Source organism: Struthio camelus, chromosome 11, assembly GCF_040807025.1.
Source record: "Struthio camelus isolate bStrCam1 chromosome 11, bStrCam1.hap1, whole genome shotgun sequence".
Classification (NCBI taxonomy): domain Eukaryota; kingdom Metazoa; phylum Chordata; class Aves; order Struthioniformes; family Struthionidae; genus Struthio; species Struthio camelus.
Window position 1 is genome coordinate 28,657,201 of NC_090952.1, and position 19,508 is coordinate 28,676,708.

Here is a 19,508-nt window from a genome sequence, read left to right on the forward strand (position 1 = left end):
GGCTGAAACCTTCTACAGGGTGAAAATACAAAGTGGGGACACGAGAAGACTCACCATGACAGAAGCTGTTAATCCTGGCTTTGTTCATTGGAAGTCGTGGATTAAATGCAGGAAAAAAAAAAAATCAGCATGACCACTGGCCTCCTTCATCCCCCAACTTCAGTTGCCCCGCACACCATCCACTGGAAACGGGAGGATTTCCAGCCCAAGCACCTTCCTGCAGGCAGTCAACTGGAGATCTCTGATCCTTTCCATGCAGGCCTACCGTACCGAGCTAATCAAATCTGCCCTTCCTGACCCCGCACGTATGGCGAGCCATCTAATTTCTCCTTAGAAACAAATAGGACATCTGTGGCTGTGCAGTCAATGGGCTGCTTAAATAGCAGGGGTGGAAGCAGGAGGGGGAGAGAGAGAGAGACAGCAAGAACGATAGTGCACATGCACGCACTGCTTAACTATTTCGAGCTCCTGAACTCTGCCTCGTTGGGCAGATTCACTTCCCTCTCCCGCAGCAGCTCACTCGCTGACAGCAACCCAGGCTCGCAGGCACGGGGCGTTACCGTCCCACCCCGAAAGTGGGCATGAGATGTCTGGGAGCTGAAATAGCGAGGTCTGCTGTGGGCACCGCAGGCTGGAGCAGGCGCTAGATGCCGCTCCGACCAGTAAGGCTGCAGTTTTCAAATACTAGTGGAAAAATTAGGTACTTCTGATCATACTGAAATGTCCAAATGCGAAACCTTCTGAAGCGCTGAGTTTTGCCGTGTTGATGCTCCTCTCTGTCACCAGAGCTCCGGAAGCAGGAGTGACGGGGAACACGCAGCAAGACCCATGTAATAAGGCAGGAGAGAGGATGGAGGAGAATGATGATGGAGTGCCAGCAAAACCACTCTTCCCACCCAATCAGATGCTGACTAGCCGTATCACTGACCTTAAATCTCAGCTGAGTGGCTTTTCACAGTCAACCATTTGTATTAAAACACAGATATCTGCAAGCCATTCTCACAGCCGGTGACAGGAGAGTGTGTGAATTGAGCCTTTTGAGTGTGCAGAGTAAAGGCAAAGGCCGGCAAAATGTGATGTAATGACCGGTGCCGTCATAAATTTCTCAGTCCTTCAAGAGTCTTAAGAGGACCAGAAGCTATGGAAAAAGATAGTTCAGGGGCAAGAAGAGGAGCACCTGCTGTTGAAGGTACATGGACCTGAATTCCCTAATTTGCTACAGACTTTGTGGTCTGCTTAGCCCATCTGTGCTTCGCTTTTCCCCTGAGAGTACTTCTTCCCTTCACATAGGAAGGACTCGCATCTTCCTTCCAGACAGACTAAAGCTCAAGGAAACAACACAGTCCAAATAAAAGCTTTGGTCGACACGGTTTGTCTAATTAAAAGCACATTCTCTATAACTTTCCTGATGTGGTGTTTTTGGCATAAATAATTTACAGAATGAGCTGTGAGATCCTCTAATTTGAAGAGGACCTGGCAGGGGAGATTTTAGGTCCAAAGTGCAGAAGGGGACAGTTTAGAGAGTAACAGGCTGGTAAATACATCTGGGAACAAAACCTTGGAAAGGAGAAGGATGAACCCACCCAGCACACGTGACAGCAAAGTGTGTCCAGCTGACAACACTGAATTGCCTTGCAGATGTGAAGGCGTCTGAGTGGCCATCCAAGTTACCAACGGCCATGTGTAAAATTTCCACCAACACAGGAGGAGTCAAAAGTTGCTTCCAAATGTGATCTCATGTACTAGCGATGTAAGAAAGTACCGGGCCTCAGACAGCAGCACCGCTACCCTTTGTTTTAAAGGAAGATGCCTTGGCTGCTCCCTGGTCCAGCTCACAACGCATACTCCACTAAAGCTGTTTAAAGATCCTACAAAACTATTTTGACCTAACAGGTTACTTAAATGCCCGAACTGAGTGTTCTTGATCCTCTTGGGGCTGAAAGCAAGTATTCCCCTTGCAAAGAAAGTACTGCGAAAAACAAGCCAACACCAGAAACCAACTGGTAATAAATAATAACTATATTTATGGTAAAAAGGGCCTTTCTATACATATATCACAGCAAACAAACCAAACCGAGCTGACACTGCAGGTACAAGTGAGGGATGAAGAATGGTTTTAACCAAAGCAGGCTCCCTCTAGGGCATGCAAGCCAACAACAGTCCCAGCTGTATTTGAGGTCAGCTCTCATCAGCACCCACAGGGACACCAGTGGGGAGGGCAGGCGTGCGGGGCAATGGCACACTTGTCCTGCCCTCCCCACTCCGAGGGCATTTTGCCTTGAGAAAAGCCTTGTTCATGATTAACTCTGGCTGCATCTTCCTGTCATTAATGGTACCGTGGTGCCACAGAAGGAAACCAGACCCTAATTTCCAGTTGCAGCAAAAGAACGGCAGCTGCCTCCTGGGTAGCCAGTCAGCCAGTATTTTCAGGTGGGAGACACGGAGGAGCCTTTGCTGGCTCTGGGAGGTGGACAAGACAGCCAGTCCCCTTGCCTGGAGCAAGCTAAAACGCTACCCACGAGAGGAGACTGAGAGGCTCCAAGAAGCCAACAGCTCCTTCTTCAGGTGTAGGGAAAGGGCCCAGGTGCCACCATCTCCTTCACAAGTGACAAAAAGGAGAAACTGGCACAAGCTCATTCAGGGAGAAAAGCAAAAAGGCTCCCTGAACGTCCTGGGGAGCAACTGCCCTGCAGAAACTAGGGAGCGAGGCCCCAGCATTGGGAAAATAAATGATATGGGGACCTATGGGTTGGCTTTTTAGTTCACACTTCTCCTTCTCAACCTGTTCTCCTTGTCCCTCTATAAAGCCTAGCTTACAGGGTGACTGAAGGAGGCACAAAGGGCTGAAGTTTTTACCCAATACATCCTAATATAGTTGATAACAAGCAATAATTCAAGTCAAAGTCTTGTGTCTTAAGCCCACTAGGTCATACTGCTGGCTCTAACACTAAGTTATTTCTCACCTTTTTTCTGGAGTGTTCACTGATTCCCGGTGGGAAACATAATAGATCTCTCATCCCCAAAGGATACAGCATTGCAAAAGCACTGCAGTCCTTTCAGTGAGCTTCCTTACACCCGGTAAGGAGCAGGGATACTGAACCAAGAACCACTGTGACGGCTTCTGCACTCTCAATCATCGCTGTCCAGACAAAATTCTCCTCCAAAAATAGAACCTTCCAGATCACATTATAAAGACAGGCTGCAGTAGCAAAGGAAGCACTGCTACGTGTCTGCTAGGCCCCAAGCCCATCATCATCCTGAAAATGTGGAAATCAGAGTGCAACCTTAGAACAAGGGTGGAACCCAGATAACATGGAGCTAAGTTTTACAGAGGTGACCTGAGCCACATATAAGCCTAAAGCCCTTTCTCTCTTTTTTCTCCCCTCTTTCCCCATTGGAAGGAGATAGTGTTGTGGCAGGAGTCCAAGCTCAATACTTAATTCTTTTCATTATGGAGCTAACAGGAGCTGCTGGAGCGAGCAGGCCAAAAGGCTTTTTGAGAAGTAGTTTTAAAGGATGTCACAGTTTTGCAAAGAGACAAAGGAACATTTTAAAAATATATATGTAAGTCTCCTTGCCAGGAATGTGGGGAATGTCAGGGAATATTACAAAACAGGATGCAAAAGCTGGCCTCAAGCAATGTTACATACTCATATGCTGGCCTAACAGTCAAGATGTTAAATCCTGATGGAAGGCTAACCATGCAGCTACCCTGGGAATTAAAGACTTGGCTTATCTTGTTTGGTCCCATCTGTCTGTCTGCCACCAGAGGAGCCAGCACAGTGACCTCTGCTTGGGTCAGCTCTGCTCCCCTTTCCCCCAGACATGCCTAACCACAACCAGGATGCAGTCTAAAATATGGCACTTTCTGTATATTGTAGCGTTTTCTGGGGAGCTAAAAGCAAACAAAGCTTCTTGGGACACAGCTGAGGACACCACTAACTTTACTGCAAATAAAGAATCTGAGGATCCACAGAGAGAACTGGGCTCATCCATAGTTGAAAAGTTAGTCCTGAATCCCAGCCATTTGCTGTAAGCCCTAGGAAATACTTCTCAGAGATGGTTTAAATGGCTCTTTTCAACACTTTTATTAGTTAACCAAGTATATCCCTGCCTTTGAAGCGTTTTACACACACACACGCTCATATCTCCTTCCACAGCTATTGAGGCTCAAGGGAAGTTATGACGCCAAATGCATTAGACTCACTTCTGTGGCTGCAGACAGCAAGGTCAGAAGTACAGGAAGACCTCTTTAGGGTCAGGCCTAAGGAGAAGCTGATGAGTTAGAAGAAAGCAGGAAGCCCTAATTCAACACACCAACCATTTGCTATAGCAGCATAGAAAACAGAGGCCAGTTACTGGCAAAGTGCGTGCCTTTTGGCAGGAATGAACATGCTTTTTCCAGCTTCTCTTCCATGTGAAAGTCCCTGTTTAAGTAAAAGATTGTCACATCAAGATCTACTTGGGTTTTTTTTTTTTGCCTGGCTGAATATTGACCCATCCGAACACAATGGTCTTGCTTATGCTCCTAGCCGGAAGGGCAACAGCCTACAAACAAGAGGGAGAAGGAGTCTGCAGCTGATGGAAGGCAAATTCCCCTGCAGATGAAGAACCTACACATGGGGACTAGAGTGATAAAGACTCCAGGTGCTGTCTGATGCCTTTCAGGGGTTATCTTAGGAAAACTTAGGAATCTTCACCTAAAATCACACACAGAAAAAACTCTCCGACAAAAATTCTGCAGCCAGTGGCTAAGTATGCAACACAGCAGTGCAGCTACCCAAGTTCTGTACCATTCTGGGACATCTCACTTTCCAGAGGGGGCACCTTCAGGGCTAACTGCCTTTAACACTGCATTTGGTATAAGGGCAGGAAAGCCAAAGGAAAGGCTTTTAAGGTGCTCACTCAGGTCTCCTTGGTTAGTGGCAAACTAGCTAGGAAGAACCTTCAGGCAGGGATCAAAGTCTGTCCGTACTACTGCACATTGCAGAACGAAGGAGCGAAGCAGCAACGCCCAACTCTCTCGCGCCTCGGAGAGCAGCGCGCATACCTTGGAGCCTCTCAGTACTGCTTCGTTCTCATATTTAAATGGTTTGCATGGAAGTATTTCCCATGTGTAAATTTCCACTGCATTCACTTTTTTTATCTTTCAGAACAATGTTTTAAAAAGCTCTTATCTTCTAAAGAAAGGTTTATTCTTCAGATTCATTAGTGTGCAGTTATTCTCCTGTTGACATTTCTGTGGAAAACCTTTGCCTCAGAAAAGCTCTACCTTAGACCTGCAAGCTAACGTCATTTGTGGTAAATCAGTCAGCTCATATCCTTCTAAAACGCATCCGTGTCTATTTTTATGAGCTGCTAATTTTTGACTCAAACACTAATGTTTTCTGAAGAGACTCAAAGCTCATAGTTAACATTGTTTTCAAAAGAGATGAGAAAATCAAGTGCTGAGCTTCTTTGAAACGGCTGGTTTTAAAAGCATCGACCCAAACGCTGTCAGGCACTATTCTTTTGCGTAAAGCTATCTCCAGCAAGTACTCAGCCTCAATATCTTCGCCAGGTAAGAAGCGTACTAACCACAGCGGTTGTTCACAGAACAAGGCTGCCCACCGCCTGGCACAATCTGAGAGCATCTATGTGTTGCCTTTGTTTGAAAAAAATGCAAGTGACAGTGCAAGATACTGGTCAGCCACGGGCACACAAATACACCTGCACACACACCCTAGCCCTTCACTCAGACTCACAGGCGCAGATATACATGCACACACAGTAGTATTGAACCCTTACCATTACACTGAAGGACTCCGTTGCTCTTGCCTGCTGGCTGGTTACTGAATGTTTTGTTCCTACTTGCCAACAACCCACTTGCAAAACTAAGCAGAGGCTCACAAGATCCTATCTAGCTAAAATCACTAAGCTGGAATGGAAGAGCTAATTCTTACTTTCCCTTATTTTGCTTTCCAGAGCATTCTCAGTGAAAGGCTTGGGATCCTGCATTTCCACACGCTTCTACTGCAGAACTTACCTTTGTCCAGTTCCACTTTAGGTTATGAGGTCTGACACTGGAAATTGGAGTAGAGAGTTGCTTAGCTTAGAATAATATGATTTCCTTTCCATTTCACATTTGCAATTACTGCGAAAAAATATGTGACATTTCTCCTGAAGTTGCTGCAACGCTTCACCCAAGCCTGCCAAGGTGGATGGGTGGCTGAAGCTGAGCAGAACTCATTTCTGTCACTTCACTTGCCTTCACACTACCCATAACTTTTCGCCTCATGCTAGTCCTTTCTGTCCCAAGAAAGCCAGTAGTGCATATCAAGTACTGGTTCAGGCTACCCACCAAAATAACCCAGCTGAGAAGTGTTGCTGCTTCAGGCTGTGGTTGCAACCACATGTATGGTTGCAACAGCAGCCATCTGTCCATCCCCATTAGAGGATGCCATTACGAGGCAAGAGAATATGCTTAGCCAGATGGTCTATTGTCCTCTGGCCCAACCTTAACTGTGGATTCACTCCACCAGCATCATCAGGGAGGTGCAGCAGAGCTTACCGACGCTCATTTTTGCTTATTTGCTCTCCTTCTTTTCAAGCTCTGTCCGCTGTTACTATTTTCTCCTTCTGGATAAGGAGCTGTTACTGGATAAATTACAAGCGCCAACCTGCTCGGCCAGAGAGATAAGAAAACAGCAACCAGCTTTACTGGAGACATCTGCAGCCCCACAACACGCAGAAAATTTCCCACCAGTTCCTAAACAGCTCTGAGACATGGGAGGTCCACTGGACTAACCCCCTGCCCCTCAGGGGCAGAGGAAGTGGCTGCACAAACCCATGCAGACAGGACCTAGCTGTCACCCAGTAACTGCCTCCCCTGCCTTGTGGCAGGCCTCAGCCCCTCTCAATGCCTGCCTCAATGATAGAAGCAAATTTCAAAGCAGCTAAAATAAGCGTAGCACATGCTCCTGAGCTCTGCGTGCTGGTTCATCTGAGCACATGCCTCTCAGTTACTCACTTACAAAGCAAAGCTTGCGATGGACAAAAGGGGAATGACTTGCATTAGAAAATTGGAAAATTGGAAAAGAAATGACAAAGCCACTATTGTAACATTCAATATCCCAAGAGGCTTAGGAGCCTGGCAAAGAAACAAAGTCCCTCAACAATCCACAAAACACAGAATTACACAACATCTAGTTATATTTATCTGTGTCTATCTTCACACTGCCAAGAGCCATTTACAAACACAGCTCCTGTTCAAAGAGGGACAAATAAGACTGTAAAGCAGGTAATTTCACCAAAGAAGTAGTTGGGCAGGTGAGCAACTCTGCCAACACAGCCAGAGAGATCCCCTAGGAAAGTGGTAATCACTGCATTCATTCTTGAAAAGGAGACTGGGATCACAGAGACTTTAAGTCTCATGAGACAGGACTCCATCCTAACCTAGAGCCAAGTAATCAGGGAGGGCTGTCACTGTCAAGACAGATGTTCTTAATTCACCATGTTTTCTTCCCCTCTATGGAGACAAAAGATAACATTTCAGTGAACCTTACCAAATACTAATCATTTACACTTTTGACATGATTGTCTACCTTCTCTGAAGGGTTCTGACCAAAGAAACACAGAAGCGAGATATGAACTCACATGACCCTGAGAGGTGGAAAGATGTCCACCGCCTCTAAACCCGCCACCTCAAAGCACAGCTGTGATGGAGAAGGGAAGAAGAGGCAGAGGTACCAGGGTACCATCAGTGCAAGCAAACGGCTAACTCCGGGTTTGCAGTGCTCAGATGGGGACAGGAAGGAAGAACGTCAAACCACAGAGTTCTGCCAAGTGCTTGGGGCTGCTTCCGGAGCAGCAGTTTGCAGAACTTAATTAATGAATAAACGTTTGTAGCACAGCTTCATATCCCATAAAGAACCTTCACAAAAAAAAAAAGACATTCTAATGAAAAAAAATAACACCATTCTTTTTAAGCAGGTGAAAAAGCTTTAGGAAACAAAAGAAAGAGAGGCACAGCAGTACTGCTGCTGGCTGCAGTGAGTGAAGAGGACTGTTGCTTCCTGCACAGAAGTCAGCCATTGAAGGAAGAGGTCTGAGGCACACCCAGATCCTCTGAAAGCAAATGACACAGATTCCTCTGACAGAAATACAATCCACTGAAAATTCATCTAATCAGTCGACTTTAACCAAGTCTCAACCTGCCTTCATCTCTCTGCTGCCCGGAATCCTTCAGCCACTACCAGTCTGCCTGCTCAAGTTATTGGCTACATACCACTTTCTTGTAAGTACAAGGTCACAGCCAACAATATCAGTGTACCTTGGTAATGGAGCATGAGTTACAAATGCTTCAACTTTCCAGCAAACTCCGATCAACTTCTTTCTTGACCTCCTCTTTAATCTCATGCTACATGTCCTACAGTCGCTGCAGAGATCTCTAGCCTATGTCTGGGAATGGATCAGGGAGGACAGCACTGGGAATAACCCATGGCACTTTAGCCACCTCTTTCAACCTAGGTACTAGAGCAGAAGCGTTCTTTTGACTGTGCATGAATAAATCCTCACCCAAATCCTCTAGCTGCAACAGAAATCCCAGTAACCATCCAGCTTCATCTTACTGCCACTGGGATATACCAGTGGAGTAACCGTCCTCTGCCCCTGCTCAAAAAATCTTTCAGTACTCATGGAGGTGAGGCACCCAGATGAGAACATAAGAAGAGCAAATGGCCACACATACCCGTATTCTGTCCCAATGATGGTCAAGAGCAGCCACCCAGGGAAGAGCACAAGAATTGGCCTAATAGGTGTTCTTCCCCAAACATCCTCCTGTTGTGCCATGGCTTGGGCACTCCCAGTGCCAGAGATGGTGCTTTCCTGTCTGATCGTCCTTGGTGAAACAAAGCGACCTGGAAGAGGCACCTCAGGTATCCCGAACTCACAGGACTGTGCCATGCCAAAACCATGAAATTTAAAAAAAGGAATGATGACAAGGCACGCCTCTCTCTCATGGCAGATGTCCATACGTTTGGGGCCCATACTTTATATTTCCTATAAAAAGAAGAACTAAAGGTATGCTTAAAAAAATAAAACCAGAAGTTGAGAACGTTACCAACAGGAAGAAGGCGGCAGGGCTGCACCCATCACACACTACAGCACCTTCTCACCTCTGCTCCCACTCACCCTCAGCCTGGCTCAAAGGACCTGCACCTGTGCAAATGTTCTCTGTGGCCACCGCACCACCCCTGGTCAGCAGCCTGCTCCCAAGTGTGGGCCTGCAGAGTCAGCTCTGAGCAGGAAGCACATGGCCTTCCCAACAGCAAAGGGGAATGCACTGCTAGCCAAGGCAAATCAAACCCACTAGCCTCCACTCTCCTGCCTTCGCTGCATCCTGTTGGGAAGGCCAGCACTCGCTTTAAGGAGTATTTGTAATCCCTCTTTTTCCCCCGAGCAAGCTGGGGCTCAAGGTCATTACACTGAAGTAACCCTCAGAGGTCAACTATCAAATTCCTGCAGCTTTACCCATATGCGTTGATTGTTCCCAATTGTCAAGCAAAGTGGAATTTCCAGCTTTTTACCATCAAAACACAGATTTTGCCCACCATCCATTTTAGCAGGCAATCATGAGAAGACATAAGACCAGTCTCCTGCTTCACTGATAATCACGTGTCATCTTTGTAACAGTTAGTGAAGGAGCAGATCACTGTTCTCTTAAGTCACTTTGCTACTTAACTGTCCTACAGGAAAATTAATTCACACTTTTTTGCTTTCTGGATCAAATGCTTAATGTTGGAGAAAATGGGCAAATTCTGTCAGATGGTACTTTCCAATTATCTAACAGAGATAATTATGGGGTGAGTGATTGTACGCTTAAAAATTTGAGAACAGTTTACAAATTTTTTAGCCAGAGAAACTTAACAGAAGCAAAACAAACAGCGGAAAGGAACAGGGCACAAACACAGCCAAAGCCAAATAATTTTGACATTGAAATATGGAATTTTTTGGCATTCTTCATGCCGCTCCAGATGAAACAGTTCTGTTGCATGAATAGTATATGCTGAGCAAACAAGGTAGAGCATGCACTTCTGAAGTCTTTTCTTCCTCCATGCTCTTTTATGACAGGTAATTCTGATTTAGGGCTCAACGGCTCAACGGTTCCAGTAAACATGTCCTCAGGTCTCCAATTCTGAGAGTGATAACAAAACTGTAAGAAACCCTCAGTAACTTCATTCTCTCTTCAAAGACACAGAAGGATAATACAGTTACTTGGCTACTATCAGCCCTACGCTTTTTTCCTGATGCACTGAAAAAGATGCTGGCTTCAGCTGAAGCAAGGGACTTCCTCCACCCGCCAAGAAAGGTGCTAGCTCCCACCAGACAAGGCCAGGCTCCCTCAGGAAGCCTTCCCTACATGACTGTGCTCTCTGCCCAAAGCAATGGCTGCTTCCTTAGCTGGATTTCACGCCTTTTACCACCACCGTTTTCAGGAGGTGCCACAGGAGCCAATACTCTTTCTGCAAAACAAGCAGGAGAACTGAGAGGACCTTGTTCCTTCCGCACAGCTGAGCATCTGAAAACACATACAAGCAGCTAGGAGGAGCAGCTGTTAGCCCCCCACCCAGTGGGGCAATCTGAGAGCGGAGGAGTTGCCTGTCCTGGGGGATTTCCATGCTGGATCTGTCCTCTTTCTGTGCACTAGGCTGAAAAGGGTCAAAGGGACTTCAGAAAGTTGTAGTTGGAAAAAGCTTCACCCCCAAACAGCCTTAACTTTTTTATAAAACCAGTTGTGTTCTCAACAAGGGAGGGAACCACAAAACATCTTTAAACAAATCAGAATTTGATGGTTTAAATGTCTTATTTGGCATAAATATCTTGAACCAGTAAAAGAAACTCCCATGGCTGCAACTATATATGCGCTTCCCGTGCTTGCTCTTTAACAAGGAAGCAATTCCAGTGGGAAGACTCTGACTCACTAATACAGGCCTTCAGACACCTTCAAAATGCTTCTTCAAGCTCTCTTTTTCTGCAGTACTTAGAAGAGATTTGGCAATGATGTGGTGCCTTTTCTGCTGGGAATAATCCCCATCCCACTGACCAATATCACATTATTTTATTTATCCTCTCCTCTGGTTTCTTCCTGTTTTACAATTTGAACAAAAACCATTAGACCAAACCCTATCTTTGTACAGGGCCTGGCACAAGATGATCCTGGTTTGCACCCAAGACGTGAAAGAACAGCACTGATAACAATGCAGTTTTTTTGTAACTGGTCTCTATGCTGTTTCTTGTCTCCATTTCAACAGCAGGTATCTGTTGTAGCCCTAGCGTCTGAATCCTATTCAAACACATAGGATCCCTCAAGCAATACAATGTGTGCAAGGCTAATATTTGGAGCATTTTGACTTGATGTGTATTAGAGGAGAAATGGCACCACCTGACCCCGCCAGATCGGGTCTTGTCTGAAGAGCAGACAAGCATAGTGAAAAAACTGAGGGTCTCCTGTTGAAGCAGCCAAAACAGAGTTAGCACTCTAGCAGCCCCAATTCAGGCACGCTGCCTTCTTATTCTATGGAAAGAGACAGCCTCCAGTGAGCATCTAAAATGTTTTCCAAAGATAGCTACAAAATACCAGTGTTCCCAGTTCAGCCTTTTTAAGTAGTCTCAGGGTTGGTGGTATTTCATGGCTGAGACCGCCACTCCTCAGGTTGCCAGAGCTCAGCTACGCTACCACTGGCCCTAACAGATACAGGGCTAGGAGCCAAAGCGAAACAATGAAAACCATTTACAGGGCAGGAAGCTGCATCTGCTGCATGAAACGCTATCTTCAAACAAGACGTGTTTGGATAACTCCAGTTTCATAACTCACCTCTTCCGATGTTAGGAAATCACAGTAATAAAAAGAAAACAAAATGGGGGAGAACAAACTTGGCATGTGGAACAATGAGAGAATTGCTTGAAACACTGAGTCTCCCTCTGAGGTTAAGCCAACCCGCTACACCTTACCCAAAAGGGCAGCAAGGACTCCTGCAGTAAGCTCCAAGGATTTTGCACAAGAATAAATACCTCATGGAGTATCAATGGGAAAAGAGTTAAATCTGCACTATAAACATCAAGAGCAAAGTAAATTTTTACGGTCTTAATGTTTGCTTGCTTGCTTGTTTGTTTTAACAGAAACCAAAGTTATCTTGGGAGAAAAAGCAGAATTAGATAGAGGTGGTCAATGATGAGCCTCAGAATTTTGGGTCTAACAGGACTTACCTTCATCATCATCATAAAGGTTGTGGGTGGAAATCTGGGTGGGAAGAGATGACACCCTTTTTTGGTCACCTTTCCTTGGCACTGATGATTGCTTGGGCAAGGAACCACAGCTAATTTCTGCTGCTAATAGTGGTGAAGTATGGTGGAGAAACTCACATGCTCCATAAATTCCTAATGCTAACCTAAAAACCCTTACAATGACTTAGCAGGTCACTATTTAGCAGGTAGAAATAATGAGAAGGAAAGCAGAAGCACGTACTAGTTCTTCACCTCTCAGCATCAGGCAGGTGCTCGCCGTGGCCAGCACAATGTGCATTTCCACCAAAGCTACTGCATGAACAGTGAGGCTGACTTGAATCTTTATCCTAAATCAAACTCTCTTGCTAAAGTCAGCTTCATTTTCCCAAACACACGATTCCCCTCTGATCTTTCTGCAGGACAAAGGAACAAATAATCAATGCTAGCGGTCACTAGCTCTCTGCCACAGCAGTAGGCAGACAGCACAAACAACCAAACAGCTGCAAGGTGATGCAAAGCAACCAGCCAGTGCAGGCAGCTCACTGCATTTCAGTCACGCTATGAAAACCAGCAAGTGCAAAAGAGTACCTCCAAGTATATTCATAAGAAGCTAATTCTCCTATACAACAACAACACTTACAGGGGAACAAAGTGCACATACTCAGCCATGTGGTTTGTACAGGTCCCACCACAATGGGTTCTGGTCCATGACTCCTAAAGGTGGTGAACAAAGAAGGCAAACTAACGACATCACGAACAATGAGGTTTAAAACTAAGGGGAGGTATTACAAAGGCACAGCTTGGTAACAGGATTTTGTTCCTATTTTTAAGCACTGAGGGTTTAATGTAAATCAGGGCTTGCTCTTCCACAGACAGTTTCACTCTGGGTTGTTTGGTTTGATCCATCTGTGCAAATGTGTATTTTGGATCGCTAACATCCCAGCGTGAACTGTTGCTCATTCAAATCCACAACAGATTTCACCAGGCTGGGATAAAGCACTCCTAAAGAATGTGGGGAAACACGCGGGGGACTTCCGAACCCTACTTCTTCCTTCCAGGAGGTCCTGCTCAGACAAAGGACTGATCCCCAAATTACTGTTCCTGCTGCTGCCACCTTGAACAATTTAGAAAAAGGAGCCAAAAGCTTAGGTCACTCAGCTTCAGCCTCCAGATCCCCCTCCCCACCACTGACCTCCTCTCCCCACCCCTCTCACCAATCCAAATATAAACTTGCTTACAGGAAATGCCTTAAAGAAAAGGCACCTCCCTGAGTCCTGAAGAGTGCCCAGAAAATAAACTGTCTCTGGACACGAAGGAAATGGCTTTTTTTTTTTTGTTAAATCACACTGCAAAGCTGCTTTAACCCCTTCAGTCCCTGCTGCAAACTCAGCAGCCCCCACATCTCAGGTCCTTAGGGAATTTCTAGACGTCTACACTAAAAGCTCGAATGGTTGGATGAGACCAGTTGGATGAGATCCTCTTGCCAGAGGTCCCCACGTCCCTGCACAATCACGTCTTCAGCAAAAATGGTCCAAAATCCACAACCCAGATCCAAACTCTCCTTTTGGTAAGAAAAGCACCACACCCTCAAGCCAGGCTCATAGCCTGGGGGACCTACTTTTAATTTAAGGCTCCATTCTCCAAGTCCCTGGGCAGAGGACAAACTTGCACAGTTGCCTGCATTACTCTAGATGCTGTATCACCACAGAGTGCAGCTGGGGAAGCAGGGGAGCAGGGGGACTGCACCTGCATCTTCCTCCTTCCTACCTCTGACTTTTGTTTAAATAGCCTACCCCAAAAACACTGCTCCTGCCTCCAGGAACCATTCCCATTCAGGGGCCATCTGCGTTGAAAACAGAACCTGAGACCAGCTGTGCTCCCTTTTGTCGCAGCTGCAGCCAGAGCCCCACTGCAAGATAAAGTCCACAATCCTCAACAAACCTCTGTGATGTCCCAGGGGACTGAGAATTCTTAGCTTTACATCCCCAAAGCATTGGATGAGCTTTAACTAACCCTTACCTCTCCCCTGTGAGGTGCATTAGTCCATGTCATGTAAAAGGCTCCCTAAAGAGGTGTGTTATGTCATTTTACAACTACAAATCCTGTTCCGGAGATTCCTACAGACTACAGGGATGGGGTTCCAGCATAAAAACTGGAATTAGAAAGCAATGATAAGAAAAGCAAAAGAGTGTGTGCTAGATCAGACTGCAAACCACTGGCAATATCCAGAATCCAAACCCAATAATTCCTAGCTTGTGTTGACTACCTAGGACTACATTTATCCTGGATGGGCTAGAGAGTAAAGCAGCATTAAGAGACTTAAGAAGCACAGATACTGTTTTCATACTAATGTCCCTATAAAAAAAAAAAGGTAAAAGAAATCCAGGAAATTCAGTATATACAGAGGCAGCTGTCTCAAAATAGTTGTTCAAGGTTTCACAGGAGGCTCTAAAGAAAGCAGCTCAGCCTGGAGAAAGGAAAGGTCAGCCCCGCTTCCCAGCTTCCTCCCACCGGGGGCCAGGGAGGCGATGCTGGCTAACCCAGGAGGTGTGTCAGACGGGGCTTCTGACATGCCAGGTCTCACACCAGGAAGACCACAGAAGTGACGAGAACTCATTCTGATGGCAATTTGCAAGTACTGGCAGTTTGGTCACTGTCACAGAGATCGAGTATTCCTAGGCCTGCAGAAGAGGAACAGTGAACAGGACACCAATAAAAACGTGGTGGTAGGGATCAGCAGTGCCCCAGGGCACTCACAGGTCACAAACCATCTACAGAGAAGAGAATTCTCCGTTATCTCCCTTTTACAGAGGGGAAAACTGAGGCAAAGCTCTCCTACGCCATGCAGTGAGTTGGAGCAAAGCTAGGAACACAACCCAACTCCCTGTATTCACAAAACTGCTTCCCTTGTCACTGGACTGTACTGCCTCCCTAAACGTGCCCCTTAAAAATTGTATACTCAGGACTTTACGTCTCAGATGCACAAAGTAGTCTGATATGATTCAGCTGCTGCTGCAAAATGCCTAATTTTTTGTTTTTAACACACCAGCAGCACTGGAAAAGTCATGTTGCAGAGGTGTGCACAGTCACTGAGCAGGGGAAAGTAAAGGAATGGGATCAGCTTCAACTTGGCTGGAAAGTACAGTGTCCTACCAGAGCACAGGTGCAGAGGTTCAGTAGGACATCATGCCAGTCTCCCAATAAGAGAGAGAACTTCTGTTCACTGTCTTGTCTATTAAGGTACTCAGAGTAAACAGCCCTGATGCCTGCAGAAGGAGATGTCTGCACAAGCTGGCAGTTACTTTGGAGAGCAGTAACAAGTGCTTTGGAGAGCTCTGTAGGAAAAGGATGCTTTCAAGATGTCCAAGCGATCAGGGTCGCTCCTTTGGTTCTACTGAGACAAACTGCATGTGTAAATCAAGTGACTAGGTAGGAACCTCAGTATCTAAAGCCTCTGGAGATGCCCAGGTGGAAGGTGTTAAAGAAGAGCAAACCACCCAGCAGATCCAGGAATTGAGCAGACCCCCTTCTGTCTGGCTGATGCTGGACAGTTTAAAGGATTAATGACTCTAAGCCAGGACACTACTGCTGTGACAAAAAAAAAAAAAAAGAAAAGAAAACTAATGACACAGATCTTCATTTCCCAGTAAATAACCATCTGGCGAGTGCCACAGAAGACTGTCAGGACACAACGGGGGCGGGGGAGGAATGTAAACTACCTGGGAACCTGCACTGAGAGTACTACCCTGGCCTAATGTACCAGCAAAAACTCTCTGCTGCAAATACTATTATACTACGTTGGACACAGATTTTACTGGGACAATAAAAGCACCTCTCAAGTAAAATGAGTTTTACAGTAAACACATGGCTTATGTTTGGCACTTCTGCTGGTAGAAACATTGCAGCTGGGGATTGCACCTCCCCTCAGCTGTCACAGACACGGCTCTACCCAAAGTATGCGCTGCAGACTGCAATCCCGGCTCAGGTTCCCTGAGCAGACAGCCGTGGGGATTTGAGGTGTCAGCACCACCACCCCCGTGTCTACCTGTCTGGCACCACATCTCAGGCAGTTTACTGGCCCCCCACTGCCATGCACCGTTGCTCAGCTTCTCCCACTGAAAAGCCATCTCAGCATAAGGCACCTTCACTGGTAGCTTGAGGTAATTTAGCAGGACTGTGAACTCAAGAGGTCTGAGGAATCAGTGCATGTTCCACCCTGGCGCCTCTTCCACAGGACAGTAACTTCTGTATGGTAGGGAGGAACACTGCGACGTCTTATAGCAAGATTTGTAAATTATTTATTTGGACTGCAGTTTAATTTCTGCAACCTGTTGTCACACTATCAGTTATGTTACAAGATTGCCACAACACAGAATTCATTAATTTTTGCAACAGGATGAAACCCTGAGAAGATAAAATGACAGACACACAGGCACCTTAATCTGCCTTTACAAGACAACCACTGCCAAGGTAACCTGTCGGCAAGGAAGATTTATATGCCACAGAAGCTAACGAGACCATACAACTGTCCAGCAAGAAATGTTCTCTGCTCCAAATCAGCAATGAAAGATGAGAATCAGACATACTTGTAACTAAAGATAAAAAGCAGAGGTGAACTCAAAGCCAAGCTCAGTTATTGACAGTTGTTACTTTGCCCACCACAGATTCTGAGAGATGGACACATTAGGGCTGAGGGAAACAAAAAGGACAGGATAAGACATTGTTAAAGACACGCTGAATTTACTGTGGCCCATAAACTCAACGCTCAGTCTTGCATCTGCCAGGAAAATAATCTCCGGGCCAGAGAAGAAATGGGAAGAAGAGGGGACCAGAGCAGGGTAATGAAAGAAACTCCAGGACAGTGAAGTCACTGACCTATTTTCTCATATACGCTATCTCAGGCATGCTAAGTCCTTTAAACTTTTCTTTAACTGGAGGAAACTACTGCTTCCTAAATTTTTGCTTCTTCTGAGGCGCTGGCATAAATAACCCTCAGGACTTCATTCCAGGAGAAAAACTACAGGCTCCATCAGTAGCTCCAGGCAGCAGGCTTAGATTAGAGGGAACGTTAATCTTTACAACATAAAGTTTGTGTCCAAGCCCCATGAGTAAGCATGACACTGACATGTGTGCGCTCTGCGAGGCTCATGTAATGGACAGTCCTCCACGGGAGAAAAGACACCTTGCTCTGGGCTGTGAAACCAGAGAAACCAGCCCCTTAAAGACAGATCTGAGAGAGGCTCTTCTGAGAAAAGGGGCAACATTCTAGACGATAAGAAGAGATGGGACACAGTGATTGTTAAGGAACGCCTTACAGTAAGATTCTGCTGGGGCAATTATTTGTCTGGGAAAATGAAGCTCAAATGCTGGGTCTGACTCCCCAGATGTTCTGCTCTTACCCAATTACACTGATGAAATAAGATCAAGTGAGCTTTGAGTCACCAGTGAGCGTCAGTATCCCAGCAGTCTTGTGATACGTCTGTTTGCGACTGCCCTTGAGCATTTACAGTTTAGTTGGGGTGCAATAAAGGGAATTCCCTCTCCCAGCTGCCCCTTCGCTAATGTCCTCTGAACAAACCTCAACCCAAGAGCCACCTCCCCTTCTTCACCCTGGCCTGACTGGCTGCTCCTTCAACCCAATTTTTTCCGATTTTTTGCAGTAAAGGCTCATCCTCTCTAGCTCTTCCTATTTTGTTTTTGTTTTTTCCCTTTTCAAATGCGCACTGTCTTGTCCTCTACACCTTTGATTCCTTCCCCACCACCCTGACTGAACTGGTACCGGGAGGTATTGCAGGATGCCAGCCACAGGCCTGTGCAAACACCTGATCCTTTACTGGAAGAAAAGATGGGTGGGAGGAAGGGGGAGGGCAGAAGTCTCTGTAGCCCTGCTTCATCCTTTCACCACCTGCAGCCCACATCAGAGGTTGGCAGCCAAAAGACAGAACCCTCCAAGTCTGTAGATTTACTGGCCTAGTTTCACAACAAAAGTTTGGAAGGCAAATATCCCTCTAAAACAAGTGGCAGCGTACTCATCTGGAGCACTGCTTCTACCTGGGAGGGGCCTGGAGGGGATATGTTTTGTTGCCATTCCGAGAAGAAACGGGAAGAGAATGTGCCTCTTTTGTGTTACCTAAGACAAAAGAGCATTCAGAAACAGAATCTGTGCTCTTGACAGGTGTGAAGCTATTCTTGTAAAATTCATGGAAAAAAGAGAGAGAGAGAAAGAGAGAGAGAGAGAGAGAGAATAGAAACCCCTTCATCTACTCTTGCAGATTAATTACACTTGAGAAGTGACAAACTTGCAGGTTAGAAGGATCCTCTCCCACTTCTACCTCATATACCTGCATTAGCAGTTCTGGAATTAGCAAGTGCATAAAGAGGGTGGACCATGCTACTGAGAGCCCATGCACTCTTTTTAAGTACTAACCTTAAACACTTTCGTCCTAGCAAGCTTTGAACATAAGCATCAAAGACTGCTCCAAAAGGGTGCAGCAAGATTATGATTAAATCAGAATGAGCAGGCTCTTTCCAGACCCCGTATGCACATGTTGCAGTCAGATGCTTTTCACTCCCCAAGATAAACAGCAGGAAATCCCCAGGCACACCCACGCTCAAGCATACGTTGGGCCCCTTCAGTTCACTGGTATGCCATCCTGGGAGGAGCTGCTGAGTTCCTGCTCCCCGTCAAGCAAAGGGAGGCCCAAAACTTTACTACAGGGTACAGAGAGATCTAGATCCAGACGTTCACCTCTGGGAACTGGGGAAGGAAGGCCCAGATGCTCAAGGTACCTCAATGCCCTTGATTCCACTGGGAGCTTAGTTTCTTGGGAGGAGTTATCCTGTCTTGGAAGGTCTGGACTTGAGGGCCATGATGTCATGAAAATCCCTGATCATTCCCATTAGATAATCAAATGTGGATAGACAGGAGGAAAAGAAATGAGAGGACATGAGAGGGAAACACACTGATAATTACCTTCCTGCTAGTAACTGCAGGGATATTATGAGCACTCCTCACAGCTCTGGCTCTGCTGAAGGTTCACCCCATCTCACAACACCCTGGGCTTTGACAGTCAGGGTAAATACTGAGTACCTCTGTCCAAGTCCATGACAGCCAGACAGCACAGCTAGACCAGACCAGGCTTTAGACGAGGCTGAGAAAGACTCCCCCACACTGTGCTGCTAAGGAGACAGCTCTGACCTGTAGCTCTTCCTACTGCTCTAAGCCCGTTATGCAAATCATCGGA

General features: G+C 46.2%; 1 protein-coding gene across 12 annotated transcripts in view; it reads right to left on the reverse strand.

The window, feature by feature from the left end:
• The window catches only part of STARD8 (StAR related lipid transfer domain containing 8), a 113,157-nt gene that overhangs the window by 37,763 nt on the left and 55,886 nt on the right, over positions 1 to 19,508 (reverse strand). Inside the window, exon 1 of one of the 12 annotated variants that reach the window (XM_009677318.2) lies at positions 55 to 516. The exons of the other annotated variants lie outside the window; for them this stretch is intronic. Within the exon in view, the coding sequence (XP_009675613.2) occupies positions 55 to 88 (34 nt within the window). The 5' untranslated portion in view covers positions 89 to 516. Of the gene's footprint in view, positions 1 to 54; positions 517 to 19,508 lie in introns of those variants that run through there. 12 annotated transcript variants of the gene reach the window in all.